The following is a 26669-nucleotide window of genomic DNA, read 5'->3' on the forward strand; positions in this document are numbered from 1 at the left end:
TGGTTATAACTTATGTTGTCATCTTGCTTTAATGACATGCTATTGCATTTGTGTTACGAATGTGCTCAACTACCACAACTCTTCCTTTTCTCAACATGGCCTTTGTTACGTGTTCCCGGGGGTGAGGTTTATGTACATTTTAGTGTTAGTGATGCCACTAGTTGCTAGTTGCTTTGAACTTTGAGCATCGTAACTTTGCAGATGTTGTTTATGCTCAAACAGCAACTTTACACACTAACTAAAGTTTAAAAAAGTGAAATTATAATCAACTACCCCTTTAAACTTGAATAAATAATTAACATTTAACAAACTTTTTGACCGGGGCCTCATTTATAAAACTTTGCGTAGGATTTGCGTCAGAAGTGGCGTACGGATGAAACATAGGACATGCGTACGCACAGAAATATTCGGATTTATAAAACCTTGCGCACGCACATCCTTTGCAGTTTTCCCTTAATAAATCACAATCAATTCTAAATGTAGTGCAGCTTTAGCGGCTTCATGTCACGCCAATAGTTGCCATAAATAGTCTGTGAAATGCCCACAAGTTAATATTCATCGATTGCGAAATCATGGCAAACACAGAGAGGAAATAAAAAAAAACGTAACTTCACTCAATGTGAAGTAGAAGTTATCGTTGGCGAGGTGGAAAATAGGAGAAAAATGTTGTTTTGGAGGGCACAGTGTGGGCATTAGGCTACTATTGCCAAAAAGGCACTTGAGTGGCAAAAGGTTGCAGACGCCGTAAATGCTGTAGCCTCACAACCTCAGACCATGGCCGAAATAAAAAAGAAATGGTCGGACATCAAAGTCGAGGCAAAAAAGCATCTAGCGCTCCATCGCCAGAGTGTGTCCTCGTTTGCCAGCAAGTCTTCTTGCTGTCTGAAGATGCGTTCACAACGAATCCTTCCATTTGCCACATCTTTTAACAGCGCAAGATCAGCCATTGTGCGTCATTACGCATTGTGACGGGGCATTTTATTTCCATCCATTTAATTGCATCTGACAAGCTACAGATGTCGGTAATAATCTACGTGGAAATGGGACTTAGTTCAGTGCAAATGTAATTTCTTGCAGCTTTCTGAATGGTTGAGACATACGTCATACGTTATTTTGTCAAAAATAAAACAAAGGCATTTGCATGAATACCATGATTCCGAAGCTGATGAATACATTTTTACTATGAAAACAACTTTCCCTAGTGGACAATTAATACATCTTTCTATCTATTTATCTATCTATCTATATATCTCCCCAATTATCGATCTGTCTGTCTATCTAATTGCATCGATATCTGCTCCGCCAGATGGACACATTGGCGAGAATATCAGTTTTGTACATTATTTCGTTCTGTTTACCATATTATTTATGAGGATGAATTGCATACAATGCCAATATTATTGCAGAACATATTTCACAAATATGTGTTAATTTGCATTTCTGTTGTAATTTTCGTTTGATTTTGTTTGTTTTACACTGCAGATCGATCAAACGGGTGTTCGTGTAGGCTGTTAATTGTAAGACTTGCTTTGTGAAGTCTTCATGTTATTTATGAGAGGCAGTATTGCCATTTCTTTTACACAACGGTCTACAGTTTCACACACTTTCACGTGTTTCTTCCATCTGCCGACGGTGTCGCCATTTGTCATTTCACCCGTTTTTGTGCGTACGCCTGGGTCAGAGCTTGCGTGAAGGACCGCACATTTTCCCGTCAAGTTTGCTTTTCATAAATACCAATTACTGCGTAGAGAGCGGCGTACGCCTTCTTTTGTGCGTACGCAACGTTTATAAATGAGGCCCCTGGTCTGTACAGGTATATTGTGCATATTGATGTCTCCTATAGTTAAACATTTTACATAATTATACATATTAATATGTTGTTATTATATGTTCGTCAGGTTGACATTTCTGACACTTTTGAAGTTAAGCTTAAAGAAGAAGTAATTCATATATTTTCTGCCTGCATTCGGCAGCATTAATGACGCCATAAATTGGCTTGATGAGTGAACATTGCCTTATTTGTATAGACAATAGCAGTTAGTTTAGCTCACACTCCAGCAAAACCTAACCAGCTTGTATCAAAGCAAAGAGGACATTTTCATATAGATTTTTTTTCACAACCAATTGGTGGATGGGAAAGGTAATAATAAAGTACAAGCGTTAATGCAATTGATGACCGATGAACCATGACTTGCTGATGTTATTGAGAAGTTGGGAAGGTTTTCTCGAATAAAGAGAGAGAAACCGTTTATTCCTGTGTTCAAGGTGAGTGATCAATATTTTTGATCCAGACAGAGGTCAGAAACATTCTCTACGCAAATGTTCATATGCGAAGTCTTGGCCAATGCAAGTGTTGTTCCTTACAGTACATATTTAACACACTGCCATATAGGTAACTATAAACGTCAACAGTTTAACTAACTTCCCAGATAGCAACATAGTGTTGGCCCAGATCCGGGTGGAATCCACGTCTGGGCCAAGACTATGTTGATGTCTGGGTTTAACCTGCTTATTCTGCTTTTGTTCTACAATGATTGTAGTTCACATGAAAGAGTTTATGCTAATGCTCACTACAGTGCCCCTTGCAACAATGTTGAGAATGCAATGTGGACTGTGCAAAAATAAACGTATACTTATAAAATGCTATAAAAGTCTAATTTATAAAAAGCTAAAAATTATTGTGTTCTTCTTCTTCTTTTAACACTGTTATACGGTACTCTACTATGGTAGAGACCTGCACTCTGGTGGGACCCAACACAATAGAGTGCAGCGCGGGACTAGATTTGATGGCCGAGTGCAGGTGCACAATAAGTTACTCGTGTGTGTGCGGGTTACAGGAGAATAAAACGATTTGTGGGACTACCGCAAAATAGAAATATCTAAAAATAAAACATCTAAAAACAAATCAATTGTTTATCACACAAATTGTGTTGCACAAAAGCAACAAGAACAACTAAAACAAAATAAAAACGATTTATAGGGCAGGCGCAAGCATGGCCAGAGTTTCTATCTATAGCATGTTTTTGCAGCGTTGTGCAATGTAGCCAATCACAGACATATGTGTTGATTTCTTGAACGCAATGACCAATCAGATGCATTTAAGATAGAATCCACTCACCGCTCAAAGGGAGTTTTTGTTGAGTGCTGAATTCTGCATGCTGGCAAATCCTGAGATTATAACAAGGAAAACGTGTAGACATTATGAAAGATTCATTGTGCAGTAGGCTTAATTGATAACGGAGCTTTGGGAGATCGCGCTGAACTGAGATGTCAGCTTTTTAGGAATTATTAAGGGAGTGCACTTTTGCGCGCATTCCGCATGCCAAACCATGCATGTGCTTGCTTTTATGTAAAATTACTTGAAACTATTTCTTGGACGTACAGAAAAAAAATGTATTTATACTTTTTTGCGGGCTGGGGAGCGGGACAAAACATGAATGTTGCGGGTGGGACCGGGAGAAGGTAACATATATTTTTGCGGGAGTGGGACTGAAAAATCTGTCCTGCGGGGGTCTCTACACTGTGGCACCGTCACATTATGGATCATATTTATAGCCTCATTATTTCAAGAGGCTTATGATTGATGACGCATTCTTTGAAAGACTGTAAATAGACAAAATTTTTACAGCACAACGGGTCTCAGAAAACTGTAACATGCATGAGATGGAATGCGATGTGGAACTCGGCATTGACGTTCCGTTTGCGCACATGAGTTGAATGAGGTGTAGAGAATTGTACGCACACACAGTGCCAAGGATAACGGAGTACGTTTCGAAAACAAACAAACCCACACATGCCCCGAGTTAATTATATTCATCATTAGAGCTAAAGACATTCTAATGGGACTCTCCCAGATACCACGGAGACCATTTAACACAGGAAGTGCCCCTCGTCAGGCGCCTTTCGAAGGCCCGTTCCTTGTGTTCATAGATGGAATGCGTTACACACTTGTGGCTTTCTTCTGTGGACATATGCATTTTTCATAGGCAGCTATGCAAATAATGTCAGTGGGTTTCCACTGCGGCTACATCTGGATTAATTAGGTCACCCATAAAAAATGTGATTTAAATATCACTCAGAGAGGAGTGGCCTGATTGTGTGGTTTACGATCAGATACACATGTCTTATTGCTTATACAGCACAAGAGGATATGTGTGATCACAACCTTGATTTAATAAACACTCTTGACATTTGTTTGTTTGTAGAAGTATGCTTTATAAAGTGCTACTTTCCCATCACAAAAAAAAGTCTACAACAGTTTTTTCCACTGTTTAACTCAAAACAATTAATTCATTCATATAATTGATCTAACTCAATGCATTTAGGCATGTAGACACGGTCAAGAAGATCTGCGGAAGTTCAAACTGAGCATCAGAATGGGGAAAAAAGGTGATTTAAGTAACTTTGAACATGGCGTGGTTGATAATGCCAGATGGGCTGGTCTGAGTATTTCAGAAACTGCTGATCTACTTGGATTTTCATGCACAACCATCACTAGGGTTTACAGAGAAAGGTCAGAAAAAGAGAAAATATCCTGTGGGTGAAAATGCTTTGTTGATGCCAGGGGTCAGAGGTCAGAGGAGAATGACAAGAATGGTTCAGCTGAAGGGCAACAGTAACTCAAATAAGCACTTGTTACACACGCGTTTACCAAAACTGGACAGTAGAAGATTGGAAAAACGTTTTCTGGTCTGATGATTCTCGATTTCTGCTGCAACATTCGGATGGTAGGGTCAGAATTTGGCGCTAACAACATGAAAGCATGGATCCATCCTGCCTTGTATCAGCGGTTCAGGCTGCTGCTGGTGATGTAATGGTATTTTATTGGCACACTTTGGGCCTTTAGTACCAATTGAGCATCATTTAAAAGCCCCAGAAGGTGAGCGAGAATGAAATACTTAAACGTAATATTCTCACAGTGCACGCAACCAGCAGTGCCATTAAGTGGAGCAAGAGCGTGATGAATGCCCAGACATTTTTCTTCACTAATAAAGCGTGGACACACCGGGACACACTTCTGAAATGATATCATGCACACCACGAGGAGAATAATCAAAAAATAGAGGGTGCTGAATGTGAATCCAATCCCGATGCATGAAAACTCTTCCTGAAGGAAGAAATCTGAGGAATAATGGCCGGATGCTCCCTTATGAGGCACTGATGAACATACCATCAGCTACCGATGCAGTCGGCAGGGAACCTATGAGAGGAAACTCTTAATTACATTGTGTTTGCTCTGTGTTAGTACAGATTAAACAGACATGACTGTGGTCAGCTACAATGTGCGCATGAGATAATTTCGAGCTACAGGCAAAACAAGTGAAAAAGGTTTTCTCAAAAATTTGTTCATTTAGTCCTCGTCTAGCGATCCCAATGCTCCAAATAGCAATTAAACATCTAAAAGTATCTTTATTTGTACGTTTTCTGGGAGGAGTACCTTTCAATTGTCCATGAAAATGATCTTACTCGCACAGATTGACAGATCCGACGCATGCGCACAAAGACACCTCAGACAGCGAGCGATCCCGATATGCACACATACACAGAATTACAGTATTTCAAAATATCTGTCTTGCCGAGTATTCACGCAAACATTATCTGTTCTGTCTTGTGAATGTTTGTTTAACTGTTGGGGAAAAACGTCTGATGTGTAACACTATATTAGATCCGTGTGGTACAGTAGGTCTCAATTAGAGCTTAGATCGGGCTCAAAAAATCAAGCCCGACCCTACCCGAGCCTGTGCACGTTGTGTCCGAGCCCGGCCCAGCCCGACACATTAACTGTAATTATGAGCCCGAGCCCGATTTAAACCCGACCATTTTTTTGTATGTGGGCGTGCTGAGAACAAGCCTGTTATGAGCGAAGCGGATGGGTGATGCTCAGCTCAATAATCCGCTCTGTGCAGGCGCGCACTCATGAACCGTTCACTGGTAAAACAACGCTCAGATTTAATAAATAACAAGCAAATAGAGTAATAGCAGATTATAAGGGTGAGATGAAGTCGCGCGGGAGCGGTCACATGCATTGAACATGAGCTGGAGTGCGTCTCATAAATAAACGAAACTCAGAAGGCTACTTGCCTCACAGACATGAGAAATATGTGTATAGAAAGCTTGAAATGTCTACTTTTCTTTAACTTCTAGTTAAAAAAAGAAATAGACTAGTTAAGCAATGCGCAGTGTTAACGTGAGCAGCTCATGACTGGCGTCTCGGAGCGTTTCAGAAAGCTGCGCTTCATCACTGCGTGTGCTGTGAGTTTAACACGCATTTTTAGACTAATCCTGACTTGTGCAACTTTGTACACATTTGTTTCTTAGTTGTAGTATTACTTTGCTAAAATATATATTATTTCTTATTATGGTATAGCTTTCTGCCCACCCAATTAGGCTAATAAAGTAATGATAAAAAAAACACAAACGATCAAGGGCCTAGCCCAACCCGGCCCGCGGGTCGGTTCGGATCAAGTTCGGGCTCGGGCTTGGGCAGGGAATCTAAACTCTAGTCTCAATATATAGTCTGTCTGTTTCATTGATGTTAATCAAACAATTGTGGTATCACGGAAACAGGTTGAATATATATTTTTCCTATTGATATTTGTCAAATTCAGTGTTATTACCAGGGATTGTAATGTGTGGCTGCTAGGTGATTCTGTTTTGGTACCTTCAGAAAAAAATTATCAAAATTGACTTTGGTGACCTTATCGACATCAAACAGGTGTAGCGCAGTAATTTTCTTTGTCCGATTCAAACAAATCATACATCAATTTGAAGGGTTTTTTTAACAGAGGATGTGAAAATAACAATAACTCATTTTTGAAAATTTGCTTATCGTGACTCATTTGCTGTTTCATGCATACTGAGCTTTTTACACTGTTAAACACTTGGATTCCCATGCTAAACATGGAAAAGGTTTCAAAAAATAAGTTGGACGTTTTAAGGAGAATTTCTGTGCCAAAAATACTCTTTCCGGTACTCTCACAAGTTTCGGAAAGTTTTTTTCGAGTATAGGTCTGCGTGACATCAACAAGGGCGGAATGTCCTAACAGGCTTTTCTCCCGAAAGGGCGCGCGTGCGCGCAAATAGAGCAAGAGAGCAAATGCACGCCCATTAATGCTTAGCACTAACAGGACTTCACGAAATCAACAATGTCACCAAAGAAGTGTGTTTTTGGTTGTCAGGGTAAGACAACCCTGTACAGCTTCCCAAAGAACCCAGCGTTAATGGGACAGTTGATGGAGTTTGTTTTTCCGGAGCAGCAACGGAGTTGTGCAAGTGTTTTTGTTTGTTCCCTGCATTTCGGCGACGATCGTTTTATAAACAAGGCCCAGTTCAACTCCGGATTTGTAGCTTGTCTAATGCTGAAAGATGGAGCAGTCCCAGCGATTAAGGTTAAAACATGCGAGATCATAAAGTGTGAGATCAGCTGTAAGTAGCTAAACTAAGCATTTCATATTTGACAGCTGTTTTACCATAGAAATGTTAAATGACTATCCGAAATAATCAGGGATGCAGGGCACTCACCTGATCCCCCCTAGCAAGCTCAATTTTGGGATCTAATTATAAAATGATTTGGTAACTGTAATTATAAAATTATAATTATAAAACCCTGTGTACTACTGAAAAAGTAACTCATCACTTTTGCCAGGTAACTATGCCCACAGAGTCCAAACACTGGGCCAAAATATTTAATATTAAGTATATTACAATTGGCTGTTATTGTGCGGTGTTGGAGAGCATTTCTGACTTCAGTGTGGACAAATTACACCATTGTCATCTTTACATCATTGTAAAAATGGACCATGTGGTCAACTAACCTTTTTTTTGTTGGTTTGTTTCTATTGTGTGTCACAATACTGCACATTAATATCAGTTTGAAAACTTACTAGATTGCAGAAGCTTTTTTGAAAGTATTTCATTATCCATGTTCACCTTCCTGGCTTTTACTGAATTACCCAGAGCATGACCATTTTCAGGGCCAGAGCCACTGGAGAGACAGAGAGTCATCCCAGTAATTCTCCAAGACCTGCCTCACTCACACACCTGAGATTCAAGCCCTGACCTTTCAGCTAGCAGGCCAAATCATTACCCTCACAGCCGCCTGTCACACAGCCAAGAAGTTATTTGTGTACCTGAAGATATAAAAGCCATGGAATCCATTTAGGAATGCCATCAACAGAAATGCTGTAGGCACATATAAATTGGTCATAAAAACATGTTTAGAGTAGTAGGTGTTTAGAAACTATTATTACCGTTACACACTTAGAGAAATGTCTTTGTTGGACCCCTGCACTTTTTGGTGGGTAATACGTGCTAAAATGTTTCCACAAATCATTTATAGCCCCCTGGCTTAGAATTAAAGTGCCCCTATTATTGATTTTTGAAAATTACCTTTCATATAGTGTGTAACATAGCTCTAAATGAATGAAAAACATCCTGCACATTTTTTTATCTGAAAGTGCAGCGCATATAAAGTTATTGTCTCTCAAAAGTAAGAGTCAACTCTGAGTCAATTAAATTAATCGTTTTTCAAACAAAGTTGTTATTTGTGTTTCATATTTTGTAGGTATCTGGCTAACCGGCTAACTCACGTTATTACTGTCTTACTGAAATACTACTGTAAATCAGCTGTGGGCTGCAGTATTACCTAAAACTGTGTCTATTAATGCAGATTGTCTGTAATTCTTACCACTTTGAGTAAAGATAAAGGATGGAGCAAGATTTGTTTTGCAAACTTTAATGTTACATCAGTCCTTAACGTTAGTGCTCGGCTAACGTGTGTGCTGTTATTGATACAGTGTGCGCAACGGAGCTGGAGATCAGTTATGGTAATGGTTGTTTTTTTCTGAAATACGTGCTGTATGTGGTAGACCAAGGTAAACCTGACCTCTTTTTACTGTGCTAGCTTTAATAGCTTTAAAGGGGGTTAAATGCAACACACTTAAACGCAAGTGCCATTCACTCTGCTGCGCATACATTAGCAGCACCAAATGAATAAAAAACAAAATTATATTGACAAGCACTGTATTCTATATCATATATATATATATATATATATATATATATATATATATATAAATAAATGAGCACGCTTCAGAGTGCACTCCAGCCCATGATCCCACTCCAGAGTCTGCTCGAGCCCATGAGCCTGCTCCAGAGTCCACTCCAACCCATGAGCCCACTTCAGAGTCTGCTCCAGCCCATGAGCCCGCTCCAGAGTCTGCTCCAGCCCATGAGCCCGGTCCAGAGACTGCTCCAGCCCATGAGCCCGCTCCAGAGTCCGCTCCAGCCCATGAGCCCGCTTCAGAGTCTGCTCCAGCCCATGAGCCCGCTCCAGAGTCCACTCTAACCCATGAGCCCGCTTCAGAGTCTGCTCCAGCCCATGAGCCCACTCCAGAGTCTGCTCCAACCCATGAGCACGCTCCAGAGTCCGCTCCAACCCATGAGCCTGCTCCAGAGTCCACTCCAACCCATGAGCCAGCTTCAGAGTCTGCTCCAGCCCATGAGCCCGCTCCAGAGTCTGCTCCAGCCCATGAGCCCGCTCCAGAGTCTGCTCCAGCCCATGAGCCCGGTCCAGAGACTGCTCCAGCCCATGAGCCCGCTCCAGAGTCCGCTCCAGCCCATGAGCCCGCTCCAGAGTCCACTCTAACCCATGAGCCCGCTTCAGAGTCTGCTCCAGCCCATGAGCCCGCTCCAGAGTCCACTCTAACCCATGAGCCCGCTTCAGAGTCTGCTCCAGCCCATGAGCCCACTCCAGAGTCTGCTCCAACCCATGAGCACAATCCAGAGTCCGCTCCAACCCATGAGCCTGCTCCAGAGTCCACTCCAACCCATGAGCCAGCTTCAGAGTCTGCTCCAGCCCATGAGCCCGCTCCAGAGTCTGCTCCAGCCCATGAGCCCGCTCCAGAGTCTGTCACACAGCCAAGAAGTTATTTGTGTACCTGAAGATATAAAAGCCATGGAATCCATTTAGGAATGCCATCAACAGAAATGCTGTAGGCACATATAAATTGGTCATAAAAACATGTTTAGAGTAGTAGGTGTTTAGAAACTATTATTACCGTTACACACTTAGAGAAATGTCTTTGTTGGACCCCTGCACTTTTTGGTGGGTAATACGTGCTAAAATGTTTCCACAAATCATTTATAGCCCCCTGGCTTAGAATTAAAGTGCCCCTATTATTGATTTTTGAAAATAACCTTTCATATAGTGTGTAACATAGCTCTAAATGAATGAAAAACATCCTGCACATTTTTTTATCTGAAAGTGCAGCGCATATAAAGTTATTGTCTCTCAAAAGTAAGAGTCAACTCTGAGTCAATTAAATTAATCGTTTTTCAAACAAAGTTGTTATTTGTGTTTCATATTTTGTAGGTATCTGGCTAACCGGCTAACTCACGTTATTACTGTCTTACTGAAATACTACTGTAAATCAGCTGTGGGCTGCAGTATTACCTAAAACTGTGTCTATTAATGCAGATTGTCTGTAATTCTTACCACTTTGAGTAAAGATAAAGGATGGAGCAAGATTTGTTTTGCAAACTTTAACGTTACATCAGTCCTTAACGTTAGTGCTCGGCTAACGTGTGTGCTGTTATTGATACAGTGTGCGCAACGGAGCTGGAGATCAGTTATGGTAATGGTTGTTTTTTTCTGAAATACGTGCTGTATGCGGTAGACCAAGGTAAACCTGACCTCTTTTTACTGTGCTAGCTTTAATAGCTTTAAAGGGGGTTAAATGCAACACACTTAAACGCAAGTGCCATTCACTCTGCTGCGCATACATTAGCAGCACCAAATGAATAAAAAAACTAAATTATATTGACAAGCACTGTATTCTATATCATATATATATATATATATATAAATGAGCACGCTTCAGAGTGCGCTCCAGCCCATGATCCCACTCCAGAGTCTGCTCGAGCCCATGAGCCTGCTCCAGAGTCCACTCCAACCCATGAGCCCACTTCAGAGTCTGCTCCAGCCCATGAGCCCGCTCCAGAGACTGCTCCAGCCCATGAGCCCGCTCCAGAGTCCGCTCCAGCCCATGAGCCCGCTCCAGAGTCCACTCTAACCCATGAGCCCGCTTCAGAGTCTGCTCCAGCCCATGAGCCCGCTCCAGAGTCCACTCTAACCTATGAGCCCGCTTCAGAGTCTGCTCCAGCCCATGAGCCTGCTCCAGAGTCCACTCCAACCCATGAGCACGCTCCAGAGTCCGCTCCAACCCATGAGCCTGCTCCAGAGTCCACTCCAACCCATGAGCCAGCTTCAGAGTCTGCTCCAGCCCATGAGCCCGCTCCAGAGTCTGCTCCAGCCCATGAGCCTGCTCCAGAGTCTCCTCCAGCCCATGAGCCCGCTCCAGAGTCAGCTCCAGCCCACGAGCCTGCTCCACAGTCCACTCCAACCCATGAGCCCCCTTCAGAGTCTCCTCCAGCCCATGAGCCTACTTCAGAGTCTGCTCCAGTCCATGAGCCTGCTCCAGAGTCCGCTCCAACCCATGAGCCTGCTCCAGAGTCTGCTCCAACCCATGAGCACGCTCCAGAGTCCGCTCCAGCCTATGAGCTCACTCCAGAGTCTGCTCCAGTCCATGAGCCCGCTAGCACAACATCTGCCTGGCTGAATCCGAAATCGCCCCCTATACCCTTAAATAGGGCACTATTTGAAGGGACAGCCATTTGTAGTGGTGTCCGAAACCACAGTGGACGTTACTGAGTGCACTCATTTAATCCCACTTTTCACCGCAATAACGAGTGTACAGCCGATGTACACACAGCGGCTGTCCGAATTCGCTCACTTGTTTTCATTCACTCCTTCAAGTGAACTGTATTAGTGGACTAAAGTAGGGAATAATGATTGAGGGTTTAAGAGGCGATTTCGGATTCAGCCCCTGAATGCTTTCTGGTCCACTATGAGCATGCATTGCACAATCACCACCAGCTGTCATCAATCACCTCATCAAGCACCCAATATATGCGCCCAGTTCACACACACTGAGGCCCTGTCCACACAAACACGGTGTTTTGAAAACCGCAGCTTTTTCTATGCGGTTTGGCCGTTTGTCCACACGCAAACGCAGTATCCGGACACTGAAACCGAACTTTTTTGAAAACTCCTGGCAGGGTGAACATTTTTAGAAATTCCGGTTGCAGTGGTGTCGTGTGGACAGTGAAACCAGAGAGGACCGGAACCCGCAACAACATTTTTTCCAGGCTTCTGATTGACCAACATGGCTTTACGGCTACGGTTATATTGCCACCTGTTGGTTTGGCATGTTCTTGACAGCGCTTCATAGCGTGTTTTGCATTTTCATGTGGACTCAGTTTATAAAATGACCTGTCTACGTGTGGACTAGGCCTGATTGTCCGGTCTCGTCAGTCTCTACATGAGAGTAACTTACCTGACTACTCACCTTCATATACCAACCTTCATCGTTCTCTTCCAGAGACGTTACTGAATGGTTAGTGGATATATTTATGTAAGATTAGTTGTTGTGGAGTTACGTTGATTCAACTCATTGACTAGCATGTAATGTCATGTTAATAAATTGTTGTACAGGTGCTTGTGTGGGAACGTAAAATGTCTGTCACCTGACTATACAATGCATAATATACAGTACGTGTATTTATGAATTACACAGCCAGTGAGAATTTTCAGGCACATTTCTTTCAAAAATTAAATTGAACCACAGTGTCCTCAGTGGCTCAGATGCCGGAAGTCTATGGAGACTCGTATGTTCGTTGGTACATCCAATAACAGAACATTTATAAAGTTTTTTTTGGCGCAGACATTGTAATACTCTAACAAGCTAATACAGTGAGTAAACAGAAATAGCGGTCTCTGTGCTTCTCACTCAGTGGTGTCTATGCTAAAAGGGCAGATCATCAACAGTCATGGGCAGGGTTTCCCTACTCTTACGTAGGAGTAGGGGGAAATATGAAACAGTGCGTTATGAGAGATTGATAATGATTGATGGGGATTATAAAAAAGTATTGGGTGGATTTTTACCATTGTAGGCTGGTTGTTTACACATCCCGTGGACACATCTGTGTTCAACACCGCATAAAAGTGCATTTTGCATTATAGGTCCCCTTTAATAAAGCACTGTTACGTTTACCTCTTTGTCTCCTCTCCTGTTTCATGACAGAATTTTTTTATTTCTGCTATCTCTGTATCATCTTTTGAACTTTTAGTATGTTTTACGCATACAAAGTTAGGCGATTTAAGCATTTTCAGATGTTTCAGTGTGGGTGAGCAACATTTGGAAAATGCTAGTGTGGGCAGGGAGCGTTTTGAAATGAAAACGCTGTTTTCAAATGTATCTAGATTGATGTAGACGTTCAAAGTTATTAGACTGTGGTTCGCTCTACACAACTGTCTGTTGTCGCATATGTCATTTCCAATCAAAACACATGTCACACTACAGGACTTGGATCACAGACTGGTGTAGATATTTAACCTGCTAAATATGTCAGGGTTCTGTCACTTCGGTCTAGTTTACTCTTGGTTTGTGACAGAGCCCTGACACTCGGATCCTGTATTGTTTGTCTTGTCTTGTGTGAGCGCGCAGCTTTGAGCATGCTCAAGCTGCGTGCTCTTCTGTCCTTGTGTTTTGTGTGCGGGCGTGGTGTTCGGATCCCAGCACTTCGGTCTAGTTTGGGTTTCAGTTTTGTGTTGGGATTCGGACATTCATGCTCCGTGTTTGTTTTGTCACTGTCTTGTCACGTGAGCGTGTGCTCTTCTGTCTGTGTAGCACACGGTTCATGTTTACATCGGCCGTGTGCTTTCATGTTATGTTTTGTCTTATGTTGTGTAGCACGTGGTTGGTGTTTTTCACTGGCTACGTGCTACGTCATGTTGTCATGTTTTGTGTGAACATGCAGCTGATGAGTTCTCATTAGCTGTATGTTCATGTCATGTTTGGTGTGAGCACATGTCTTGTTAAGTGTTTCTTTGTGCCATGTGCTCGTGTCCATTGTCTAACCCCGCCCACCTTGTTTCCTGATTATTGGTTCATTTGCCCCACCTGTCTTCCCTCGTTACCCTCTTTTGTTTGTTCCCTATTTAATCTCCTTGTGTTTGCAGTCCAGTGCGGAATCGTCGTCGAATGTACCTCATGTTTCCCTGCTCCCGTCAAGCCAAGCTCAAGTCAAGTCTTGTTTTTCCCCCTCGGGGTAGTTTTGTTTTGTCTTGTTTTTTGTTTTATTATTACCATTAAAAAGCCCATTCCTCTGCATCTCTGAGTCCTCGCCTCTTCCCTACACAAACCCTGACAAAATATCTCTCTGGCATCGGCGACACATTGGCGTGTCTTTCAGATTGTGTCTTTGATGATTTAGTTACAAACATAATGATTGTCACTCCATCTCTATTAACTGCTGACAATCAGGGCTAAAATGGTGTAGTGTCTTGGTGGCATAAGCATCTTCTGTGTAAGTACTGCACAGTGATGTGATGATGAGGTGTTTTGTGTCAAATTTAAAAGGTGAAGCTCTGATCATAAACACATGTCAAGTGAACTGACAGGCAGCACAATCAATTCCCATGAATTTCCATACAATTTGGTTTGTCATAGACATATGGCAATTCTCTATACTGAAAAGGATATTTATCATCTTGGAACAAGGCCTGATTGCCTCCAATAAATGCAAGAGAGGCAGAATAAATGAAGTCCAAGATTGCAGTCCTCCGGAATCAAGATGTTTTCTCCAGAGCAGATCAAGTCTTGTGTGAGGGCTGTGTGGTCAGAAGACACTGCTGGATCAGAATATACCAGAAACATGAACTGTATAATTAACCATGTGCTAATTATAGTATTATGTTGGATATAATTGCTTTACTAGATACTGTTTAGTTTAGTATTCAAATCCATAGAGAGAGAGAGAGAGAGAGAGAGAGAGAGAGAGAGAGAGAGAGATAGTTGATGTATATCTTTGTAGTGTTTTTAACTCACACAAGCACTCATTAAGTGCCGCTGATGTTGTCTCCTTTTCTTTTGTGACTGTAAAACAAGCAAGGACACATTTCCAAAAATTTGTAATGACAAGATTATTGCATTTTGTGTGCTCAACAGACAGGACTGTGATAAAATGCAATGCGCTTCAACCTTTTATGCAATAGGAGTAGATATAAATATCAAGTTTGTCGAGTCGCATGACTTGGTCTATAGACTTGGACTTGAGTACCATCTTTGATGACTTGCGACTCGACTTAGACGGGTCATTTTGAAAAGATTAAGCTCTCTTCATGTTTTCCACTCATGGCTGTTACACACAGAAGAGTTGTTAGATGATTGCAGTGGTTAATGCTGAATGTCTCAGGACTATTACAACCTATGTTGTTTATGTTGTAGCACCACCCCTATTTTATTTTATACCTTTAGGATTTTAAAGAAGACCTATTATTACAAAGCATGGTTATGGTAAGGGGCGGGACGGGACATTTCCCAAACACGCCTTACCAATCACAACACACTGCTCCAGCCGGCCAATCAGAGCACATTGTTCTTTTCAGAAGGAGGGGCTTCATAGAGACAGGAACTAAACAGAGTGTTACTGACAGACTGGGAAGAGACAAGCTGCAGCAATGGAGAATATTGGGAAATAATCAACATTCAAGCAGGAAAACCTGTTCTAGTAGAGACCAAAAACAACATCAAGACTTTGAAAAGGACACAATATGGCCACTTTAAACAACTAGGCTAGGACACGGTGTTTCATTAATATGTAGGGAAAATGTAAATCATGAAAATAAAATCACAATAAGAAATGGCCTTAAAAATAAACTTCTTTTTAAAAAAACAAAAACTAATAGTTTCTTAATTCCTGATAAAGAAAATATGACCCGGGCATATTCCTCCCCCCAAAATAAAATTTAATTAATCAAGTTGAATCATTACAAATGCAATTTCGGAGGTATTAAAACATAAAGGATTTTCATAGATTTTCTTTGCTTCATGTTGTCTACATTATAAAGAGAAATTTCCTTTCCTTACATTGCTCTTTTATGCTCAGATATGTTTTAATTTCGTCATGAACTTTGACGTTCCTTGCTTTGTTCTTGGTGATTGTTGTCTTAAAAGCCACCGAATGAATGGAAAATACAGAGTTTTCACATAAGATGACGCGTCACATTGCATTTCTTCACTCTTGTGACGGACAGAATGGACACATTAAAAGCATGTGATATTAGTGTGTCGCTCTGTGCTTGAAAACATAACAAAAAAAATCCACTGACTTGATAAACTGCTGTATATGAAATATTTTTTAGTTTCATTGTTTTAGCTCAAAGCTTGGCTTGCTCATCCCTTGAATGTCTAACATGAGGATTTTATCATGTTTTCTCCAATTATAAATGCATGTTATTAAACATGACAAAAATATTATTCTTTCAAGAGCAGAATGTGTGTCTTGCACACATTCTAGTATAAATCATTGGGTAAGAATGGAGGAATGCGCTGAGATTGTGTGCATAGGGTGAATGTGCGGGAGGGAAAATATTACAGTTGGACCATTTTCCCATAAAAATGTTTGATGGAATTCAGAGCAGCCACAGAACGATTCAGACAATCTCAAACCTGCCCCTTCTTTAGAAGGTCTATCTCTGCACACACGTTTGGTTATACACAGAGAGAGAAAGAGCTTTGTCTCATCTCAAAACACCCTTGCTAAAACTTTAATTTACCATTGTTATTATACAGATAAAACAGGCTGGAGAAAGCTGATTGTATGTTTTGAAAAGGCTGAAGGAATGAGGTCTTTTGGTGCATGTAAAATCATCCTTTTGTTACACTGTGTATGTGAGATTCTGCAATGTTTACAGCCATAAACCCTTCGAGCGCATTGAAGGCGGTATGCTGGTCTCAGAGCTGCACTCAGCAGCTGATCAATCTGAAACCAATTAACTGACTTCATCTGCTGTCTGTCTTATTCTGAGCTTGTTCTGAACATATCTATCAGTGGCTGCTTTGTACGTTCTGGAGAGCAGTGCTATTTTACGATCGTTCAGATACTATTATAGCTTTTCTTAATATTTTGAATAGTTTTTTTTATTTTTATATTTTTCATTTTTCATTTTAGTTAAAGGTTTGGTGACACTTTCGATTTCTACCGACCAATTAATTTGCAACTACATGTCAACTAACTCTCATTAATCTGCAAATGCATGTCAACTATCTCATTAATTTTCAACTACATGTCAACCAACTCATTAATCTGCAAATGCATGTCAACTAAATCTCAATAATTTGCAACTACATGTCACTTAACTCAATTTTCAACTACATGTAAACTAAATCTCATTCATTTGCAACTACATGTCAACTAACTCATTCATTTGCAACAACATGTCAACTAACTCATTCATTTGCAACTACAGGTCAACTAACTCTCATTAATCTGCAAATGCATGTCAACTATCTCATTAATTTTCAACAACATGTCAACCAACTCATTAATCTGCAAATGCATGTCAACTAAATCTCAATAATTTGCAACTACATGTCACTTAACTCAATTTTCAACAACATTTTAACTAAATCTCATTCATTTGCAACTACATGTCAACTAACTCATTCATTTGCAACAACATGTCAACTAACTCATTCATTTGCAACTACATGTCAACTAACTCATTCATTTGCAACTACATGTCAACTAACTCATTCATTTGCAACTACATGTCAACTAACTCATTCTTTTGCAACAACATGTCAACTAACTCATTCATTTGCAACTACAGGTCAAATAACTCATTCATTTGCAACTACATGTCAACTAACTCATTAATTTGCAACTACATGTCAACTAACTCATTCATTTGCAACTACATGTCAACTAACTCATTCTTTTGCAACAACATGTCAACTAACTCATTCATTTGCAACTACAGGTCAACTAACTCATTCATTTGCAACTACATGTCAACTAACTCATTCATTTGCAACAACATGTCAACTAACTCATTCATTTGCAACTAAATGTCAACTAACTCATTAATCTGCTACTAAATGTCAACTAACTCATTCATTTGCAACTACATGTCAACTAACTCATTCATTTGCAACTACATGTCAACTAACTCTTATTCACTTCCAACTACATGTCAACTAACTCATTCACTTCCAACTACATGTCAACTAACTCTTATTCACTTCCAACTACATGTCAACTAACTCATTCATTTGCAACCACTTGTCAACTAACTCTCATTCACTTCCAACTACATGTCAACTAACTCTCATTCATTTGCAACTACATGCCAACTAACTCTCATTCACTTCCAACTGGTAGCGAATTAGCTCTGAGGGGAAATATTAATAATTATTCATAACTCATTATGATTATTCATTATGATTAATTATGAATATTTGAATCAGTTAAATAGATTAACTTGATGTAGCTACATTAACATTACAATCATTCAATCAGTTTGTCCTAAGGACGTTCATTATTGATTATTAATTTAATTCTTAGAAAAGGATATTTTTCATGGCCACAGAATTATTTCTTTGAATTTACCCAAGCGCCTAGAGCGCATAGCAAGATCGATCATTTAAGGGACAATATGTTTGCAGGCATGGAGTCAGGACCAACATCTATTGTGCACAACCTTTACATTTATGCATTTGGCAGACGCTTTTATCCAAAGTAAGTGCCTGTATTACAGGGAAAATCCCCCTGGAGCAACGTGGAATAAAGTGCCTTGCTCAAGGACACACTGGTGGTGACTGCTGGGATCGAACCAGCAAACTTATGCATATCAGTTCAGTGAATATCAGTTCAGTGGTTTAACCCACTAGACCACCATCTCCACCACTAGACCACCTTCTCCACCTTTAATAACTAAATCACTGAATAAGACTATAACTAACAGTAGACATACATGACATACACAATATATATACATGACAAGAGGTAAGGTTAAAGTGGATGGAGGGAAAAGGGTCAGAACAGATTGATGGAGTTATGCAGAAAGTCTAGAACCTTTGTGAAGAACCACCATTAATAAACTTCTTTGTCTGAGCAAAGAGTTTACAGTTTTACAACACAGCGTTTTCTGTTTCGTACTTTACTTGCATTTAGCCTGAGCTGTAGAAGACCGTCCGAGATGAAATCGCAGGAGAAAGTTTGTGGGTTTCGTCCAATGGCTTTGACGTGGCGATCAAATTCTACTGCATTGGATGAAGAAGAAATGATGAGCTTGCGTGGTTGCTTTGAATCCACTGAGGATGAGAAAATTGCACATGGCGTGCAGAGTTGGTGGGAGCCCGCAGACACAGCGTGTCGTATCCGTGTAGCAGGAGAAGAGAGAGAGGGAGGGACGAGTGCATTGGTCCTTAAGAAGTCTGCAGGAGGTCACCACCTCCTGAGGTAGACTTGACCAATGAGATTGTTGGGATTTCCACGCAGGAAGTTCCTTTGGAGCTTTTATGGCTCTTTGTTTTAAACATGAAATCAAAAGGGTCTGTGCCCATTTATACTCTAATTAATGCAACAAACACATATTGCCTCCTACGAGAACGTGACATACCTGAAAGTGTAAGTCGTGAAGTGAGCATTAATTTGATAGGAGACACGACATATATAAGGTTACCTGAAATATTAAGTTGTTCATAAGACATTCATAAGTGACATACAATGCACCTTTACAAGACAGTTATGTGTGTATATACAAGGTCCTAGGGTGCTTGTTTATTTATAGAAGGTTTGTCTACAACTTGAGGCAAAAGCGTGTTTTTTACAGGCTCTGTGTCTTTCCCCTGTGGACTTTCAATGTGGCCAAATTCCTTTGGGGTCGTTAAACGTCTTATCAGTTTTGTTTCCAGGGTAAGTGAGGATCCTTCTCTGTTGTGTTGGGGGAAGGTCTGTTACTAAGCACAAAGTATTTAAAACATATTTGTTAAATGTAACAGGAAACTATGTGTCTGATTTGCCTCAATCACTACAAACTACATCAACCTCAACTAACTCATTTGTTTGCAACTACATGTCAACTAACTCATCTTTTTTGTTCTTTGGTTTAGCGGCTAAGCCTGCGGAGAAGGAGGAGGTGCCAACCGTCGCGGGAAAGGTTGACGCAGAAAAGGGAACGAAGAAGAAGGAAAAAGACAGCAAAAAGGAAGGCAAGGGTGCGAAAGAGGGCAAAGAAGGGAAAGGAGAGGAGAAAGAGGAAGCCCCGAAGAAAAAAGGGGAAAAGGGAGAGAAAGGAGCATCAAAGACAGAGGCATCAGATGGAGGAAAAGGTAAAAAGGGAGGTGGAGAGAAAGGAGAAGAAAAAGGAGGGAAAGGAGGTGGAGCCAAAGGCAGTGAAGCCAAGAAGTCTGCAAAGAAGTGAACATCGAGTCACCTTAACGGTGTGTGCTAAACTTCCATTAGCCATTTTTTCATTGCTTTTTGTAAGAAACTTTATAAATGTACATTTACAGTTTGTTTATTTAATTGTAAATTGTAAATAAATGATTCTCTGTTAATTATACATTTTCATTTATTTCTTATTCACATGATACACACGATCAGCACTAAATAATACAACACTGGTGTAAAGTTATTTTACATGTATGTAACATATAACCGACAACAACAAAATATTGTCAAATTTTCATTTTTAAAATATTTTAAAGGAGTAGGTCTCCCCAAAATTAAAATGGTCCTCATTTACTCTCCCAAGTACTTGTTGGGAGATTGATAGGCCTGGATCAAATATTCCTTGTTGCAATGTGTCAATCACTTTTCTAATGAGGACATGAAGAATGATGGGAACATAAAACAGAGATGGACAGTCATTCAAAGCAGTAAAAATTTGATAATTTTCTTCTCTGATTGACCCGTTGGTCGTACATGACTGAACCACACACACACACACACACACACACCAAATCCGTCACTGTTTGCCTTAAAACACACAGTCTGAGCTACTGTTGAGGATCAGGGCAGAAATAGTGCAAACTTAGAAGACATTTGATAAATAACACTGAATTTAATGGTAAAAAACCCCCCCTGTCTTTTTCATCCTGAAACTCAAGTTCAAACGTGTGTTACATAGAGAAAAGCAGAATTCAAATGTATATTTTTTTGTAAATAAAGTAAACGTTTGAATGTATCGAATAGCAATTTTTTGGGGAGTTTTAGCATGTTTGAAACAAAAAAAAAACCCATCTGAATTTAAGATTTTCAGCAAATGTACTGCTGTATATCAGCATATGAATTACTGCCCTTTCATAGTCATATCACATTTCAGATTATATGCAGAGAAACACATTGAGCATTGGACCTTTTCATGTATCGTGTAAACACAATATGAATGGATATACATGGAGTAACAAAAAGCAGCATTGGATTATACATAACAGACCATGAGCCTCTAAAACTATAATACTGACCAACAAATAATGGCTTTGTGAACAGTCCCCATATACAAGTTAAAAAAAAAACATTGTTTGTTCTTCCTTATGGCTGTAAAAACAAATGAAATTATTGTAATTTGGCATCTGATGATTTTCATTTTCCATTATGACAAACATTATGATGAAGCGACTGACTGTAATACGAGGCAGTGGAGTGAAGCATAAGAATAATGAAAGACTTAAGGATGTGAAAAATATCACTCGTTCATTATACAATAATGATGAAAGTGAAGTAAGGGAACAGCTCTAATGACGCTTTTAATGTTAGCAATAATTCCCTGAAAACTCTTACAGTACAGATCATGATGCAGTGGATCCATTTACACACTCATTTCCAAGAAGGGATCTTCTTTATAAATATATGATAATGGCCTGACACTTGAAATACAGAATAAACACAAAATGAAAGGAATACTGGGTGCTGACAAAGGACTTTCATTAATTCCTCATTCTAGACATTATTGGATGCTTCAGATCTGTAATTGCTATGCATTTAATTATATATAATTAAAATAATTACCGTTTATATTAAATTCCTGTTCACCTCTCTTGACATGAACAACACCTCATATCATTTGGCTTTTTAATAAGAGCCGTTTTATTGCTTATATACTGTACGTGATCTGAGGATCCTCTTTAGACAACTTCTTGGACCGACACACAACAAGTGTTCGGACTGTAGAGATTTTCTATTGGACTGTTAAGCAAGACCCAGTAAACCCAATGATACACCTTAGAAAAACCTTAGCATCCAGTTTTTATAAATATTATTGGCAGCATTATGAAGTGTTGCGATACATTTGCTGTATATATAAATTGCAATGGTAAAGGCAGCCAAAACTGACCCTGATATAAAACATACAGACACAAGATCTTCTCTGTTATGCTTTAGTGTCTGTTGTAATGACAAAATGCTTTGACATTTTACAAATGTAATAATCACTTCATGATCACTGGCAGTAATGCAAACTTGTACTGAATGAGAGGGAACTACCTTTTGTTTTCACTGTCAGACTCACAAAGAACAAAGACTGTTTGGCAAGACTTGGCGAATCTACACTGCAAAAAAAAAAAAGTATTTTTCAGTATTTTTGACTTGTTTTCCAGTATAAACATATCTAAACATTTTTAAATCAAGACATTTATTTGAGCAGCAGTTATGAAGTCTTGTTTTTGTGAGTTTTTGCTTAAAACAAGAACACATATCTGCCAACGGGGTCGGACAAATAAACTCAATTCAAAAGGAAAAACAAGAGTATTTTTATGACCCCATTGGCAGATATTTGATACATTTTTCAGAAAACAACACCTAATATCTTCATTTCAAGCGAGTCATTTTGCTTCTCCAGTAAATGTACAATATACTGCCGAAAGTATTGAGACACCCCTCCAAATCATTCAATTCAGATGTTCCAATCACTTCCATGGCCACAGGTGTATAAAATCGAGCACCTAGGCATGCAGACGCTTCTACAAACATTTGTGAAAGAATGGGTCGCTCTCAGGAGCTCAGTGAATTCAAGCATGGTACCGTGATAGGTTGCCACCTGTGCAATAAATCCATTCGTGAAATTTCCATTCGTGAATACTAAATATTCCACGGTCAACTGTTTGTGGTATTATAACAAATTGGAAGCAATTGGAAACAAAAGCAACTAAAATTACAGAGCGCGGTCAGCGCAGAAGTCGCCAACTTTCTGCAGAGTCGAGAGCTACAGACCTCTAAACTCTTCAGGGCTTCAGGGAATGGGTTTCCATGGCCGAGCAGCTGCATCCAAGCCTACCATCACCAAGAGTAATGCAAAGCGTCGGATACAGTGGTGTAAAGTATGCAGCCACTGGACTCTAGAGCAGTGGAGACGTGTTCCCTGGAGTGACGCTTCTCTGTCTGGCAATCCGATGGGCGAGTCTGGGTTTGATGGTTCCCAAGAGAACGGGACTTGCCTGGCTGCATTGTGCCAAGTGTAAAGTATGGTGGAGGGGTTGTTTTTCAGGGGTTGGGCTTGGTCCCTTAGTTCTAGTGAAAGGAACTCTTAATGCTTCAGCATACCAAGACATTTTGGACAATTTCATGCTCCAAACGTTGTGGGAACAGTTTGGGGATGGCCCCTTCCTGTTCCTACATAACTGCGCACCAGTGCACGAAGCAAGGTCCATAAAGACAGGGATGAGTGAGTTTGGTGAGGAGGAACTTGACTGGCCTGCACAGAGTCCTGACCTCAACCCGATAGAACACCTTTGGGAGGAATTAGAGCGGAGACTGCGAGCCAGGCCTTCTCGTCCAACATCAGTGCCTGACCTCACAAATGCGCTTCTAGAAGAATGGTCAAAAATTCCCATAAACACACTCCTAAACCTTGTGGAAAGCCTTCGCAGAAGAGTTTAAGCTGTTATAGCTGCAAAGGGTGGGGCAACTGCATATTAAACCCTACGGATTAAGAATGGGATGTCATTAAAGTTCATGTGCATGTAAAGACAGTCGTCCCAAAACTTTTATCAATATAGTGTATCTTGATTTAGGAATGTTGAGATATTTTTACTGGAAAACAAGACAGACATACTGAGGAAGAGTGTAATTTGTTTGCAGTGTACTGATAAATCTCTCAAGGCTTAGAGACATAAATATCACACTCTACAAACAAAAACCTGCTATCATAATACAAATATTGCCCCTGTTGGCTGTTGCATCATTCCGGATTAATGTAAATAAAATCACATTAGTGCTGATCAAGAACCTATTTAAAATATCACTGGTGTCTTATTTACAATTCATGGTCCACAGTGCCAGACATCTCATCTGAAGCAGACTCACCATTCTTCATCTAAAGAGGGGATACGACAACCTGAAAGCGCCGGCGATGTGTGTTCACAATGCAGAAACACATGTGTAATATATTAGGGTGTTCACCATAACCAAAACCTGTCCTCATCCTCCAAATACTGCTGGTGAAGAGGCCTAGTGCCTGTGGAAGATTCCAGTCTGGCTCATTTCAAAGATACAGACGGTATCTGGTCCATTGGGTTAGTCTCTGTGTCTCCAACACATCTGAGATGGTCCCACAAGCCAAATTGTGAGGAAATCCTGAGAAACAAAGGATTTGCTAATCCTTCAGCATTTTTTTGTACAACATTTGTCCTCTCTATTAAGTCACATGACGGTTTCTCTTTCCTCCTCCACCACTGGGATGGTTTTCTCCACCTGGAAGTTCTTCGAAGGCTCTTCCTCTTGTATGTGGAGCTCCTGGCCCGAGGATGGGATGGAGTTCTCTGAGACGGAGCCGTTCTTGACGTATCCCGGAAGGTTCCGGTGGCCGTTGATGGTGACGGGCCCCAGGCGGGTGGTGAGGTGCAGGGCCAGAGGGCCACGCGCGGTCACATTAGTGACGCTGGTGTGAGACACCATGGGTCCATAGCTGTATGTGTTGCTGCCGCTCCGGGCTTTTCTCTTGAAGTCCAGAGCAAGTGTCCTCCTACTCCACGACTTCTTGATTTCCGCTTGGACCTACAGAGTGATCAGAATAAGGATAAATGAGAATAAAACACCTTCTTCAGTGAATTCAGGTTGATTGGGACACTTTTTGTGAAAGAAAGTGTCCCAATCAACATGAATTCACACTATACTTATACAGTATGCAATAATTACAACATATTTAGTGTATTTGATTTAATTCATTAAAATCATAAATGGATGCTGCTTTATTGGGACATTACTTGTCCCCACCTATCCCTAACCCTACCTGATAGGCACTTTATTCCCACTTTTTATTTAAAATAAACATCTCTCCGAGCTGATATGCGATGGGGAAAGGGAGAATAATGAGTTCAGTAACTGCACTGTTATTCTTCTAGTTATTTTACAATAGTAACATAATGACACATAAAATAGCAAGATACACAAAAACATAACTCATTTCAGCATGGGAGAATAAGTTATATCTTTCCAAGACATATGCATTTAAAACCAGAATCCAGGGGCTCATTTAAGTAAACAAATTTATGAGATACTGAAGTACAGAAAATCATTCTTACCTCTCCATTGCAGAAGCAATATATAATTGCAACAAAGAATCCCTGGAAAAGGGAGCATGAGTTTAAATATAAAGAAACATATATAAATATAAAGTTTTATATTTAAAACAAAATATGTTGGTGTCTATGTACCATCGTCTATATCTCAAGAAGTTTGAAGTTTTACCTGGAATGAGTTAAAGAGCATTTCATAATGCATCTGGATTTGCCACGGGACCCCAGACACTTCTGTGTAGGGCATCGCCATGAACACGATGTAGTGAACGCCAAACAACGGCATGAGCACCAGGGTGGATTTTAACAGCTTTCTGTGGGGCACAAATAAGATAAAGAACCAAAACTTTATTTAAATATACACTACCGTTCAAAAGTTTGGGGTCAGTACGTTTGCTTCTTCTTTTCTTTGAAAGTAACACACTTTTATTGAGCAAGGATTCATTAAATTGATTGAAAAAAGTAAAGACATATATAATATACACCAATCAGGCATAACTTTATGACCATCCTAATATTGTGTTAGTCCCCCTTTTGCTGCCAAAACAGCCCTGACCCGTCGAGGCATGCACTCCACTAGACCCCTGAAGGTGTGCTGTGGTATCTGGCACCAAGATGTTAGCAGCAGATCCTTTATGTCCTGTAATTTGCGAGGTGGGGCCTCCAAAGATCGGACTTGTTCGCTTGGATGGAGATCTGGGGAATTTGGAGGCCAAGTAATCCCTTCAAACTCGTTGTGTCAACCATTCCTGAACCATTTTTGCTTTGTGGCAGGGCACATTATCCTGCTGAAAGAGGCCACAGCCACCAGGGAATACCGTTTCCAAGAAAGGGTGTACATGGTCTGCAACATTGCTTAAAGTCCCTGTAAAGGCAATTCTGAGATTTGTTTCTAAACACATTATAAATGTTAGAAATGTATTGCTGAAACACATTACAAAGACTGTGAACTATGTAGTACTGAATTCAGAAGTTAGACCGTTAAACAGTTTTTCACCGTTGCTGTGTTCAGGATTTTCTGGGCGGGGCTAAAACGGTGGCTCGATGACGCACTGGAGCCACCGAGCCTGGCTCCTCCCCTAAATCATCGTAACTAGAGCACATTCGCATTCGATCGCGAGTTACTGTCAGTAGTGTTAGTTACTATAGTCAACAACTTACATAACAGCTTACAAAACAAAAACGATGAAGAGGTGGATTAATTTTGTGAACAGCAACCTTGATGGAGAGCTGAGGATCATCACCGAC

The 26669-nt window shown here is 40.5% G+C and overlaps 2 protein-coding genes across 2 annotated transcripts in view; one reads left to right on the forward strand and one right to left on the reverse strand.

Annotated features, from left to right (window-relative positions):
• Positions 1 to 20329, forward strand: part of tmie (transmembrane inner ear) — a gene marked incomplete at both ends in the record, with an annotated part of 68539 nt that extends 48210 nt beyond the window's left edge. The window contains one exon of the mRNA XM_079820456.1: positions 20019 to 20329. Within this exon, the coding sequence (XP_079676582.1) occupies positions 20019 to 20329 (311 nt within the window). The remainder of the gene's footprint in view (positions 1 to 20018) is intronic.
• Positions 20330 to 20469: 140 nt separating this feature from the next.
• pth1r (parathyroid hormone 1 receptor) overlaps positions 20470 to 26669 on the reverse strand; it is a 149642-nt gene continuing 143442 nt past the window's right edge. The window contains exons 11-13 of the mRNA XM_079819867.1: positions 25594 to 25735; positions 25428 to 25469; positions 20470 to 24900 (exon numbers count right to left, since the gene is read on the reverse strand). Of these exons, the coding sequence (XP_079675993.1) occupies positions 24547 to 24900; positions 25428 to 25469; positions 25594 to 25735 (538 nt within the window). The 3' untranslated portion in view covers positions 20470 to 24546. The remainder of the gene's footprint in view (positions 24901 to 25427; positions 25470 to 25593; positions 25736 to 26669) is intronic.

The sequence above is a fragment of the Gobio gobio genome (genome assembly GCF_949357685.1).
Source record: "Gobio gobio genome assembly, chromosome: 6".
Taxonomy (NCBI): Eukaryota; Metazoa; Chordata; class Actinopteri; order Cypriniformes; family Gobionidae; genus Gobio; species Gobio gobio.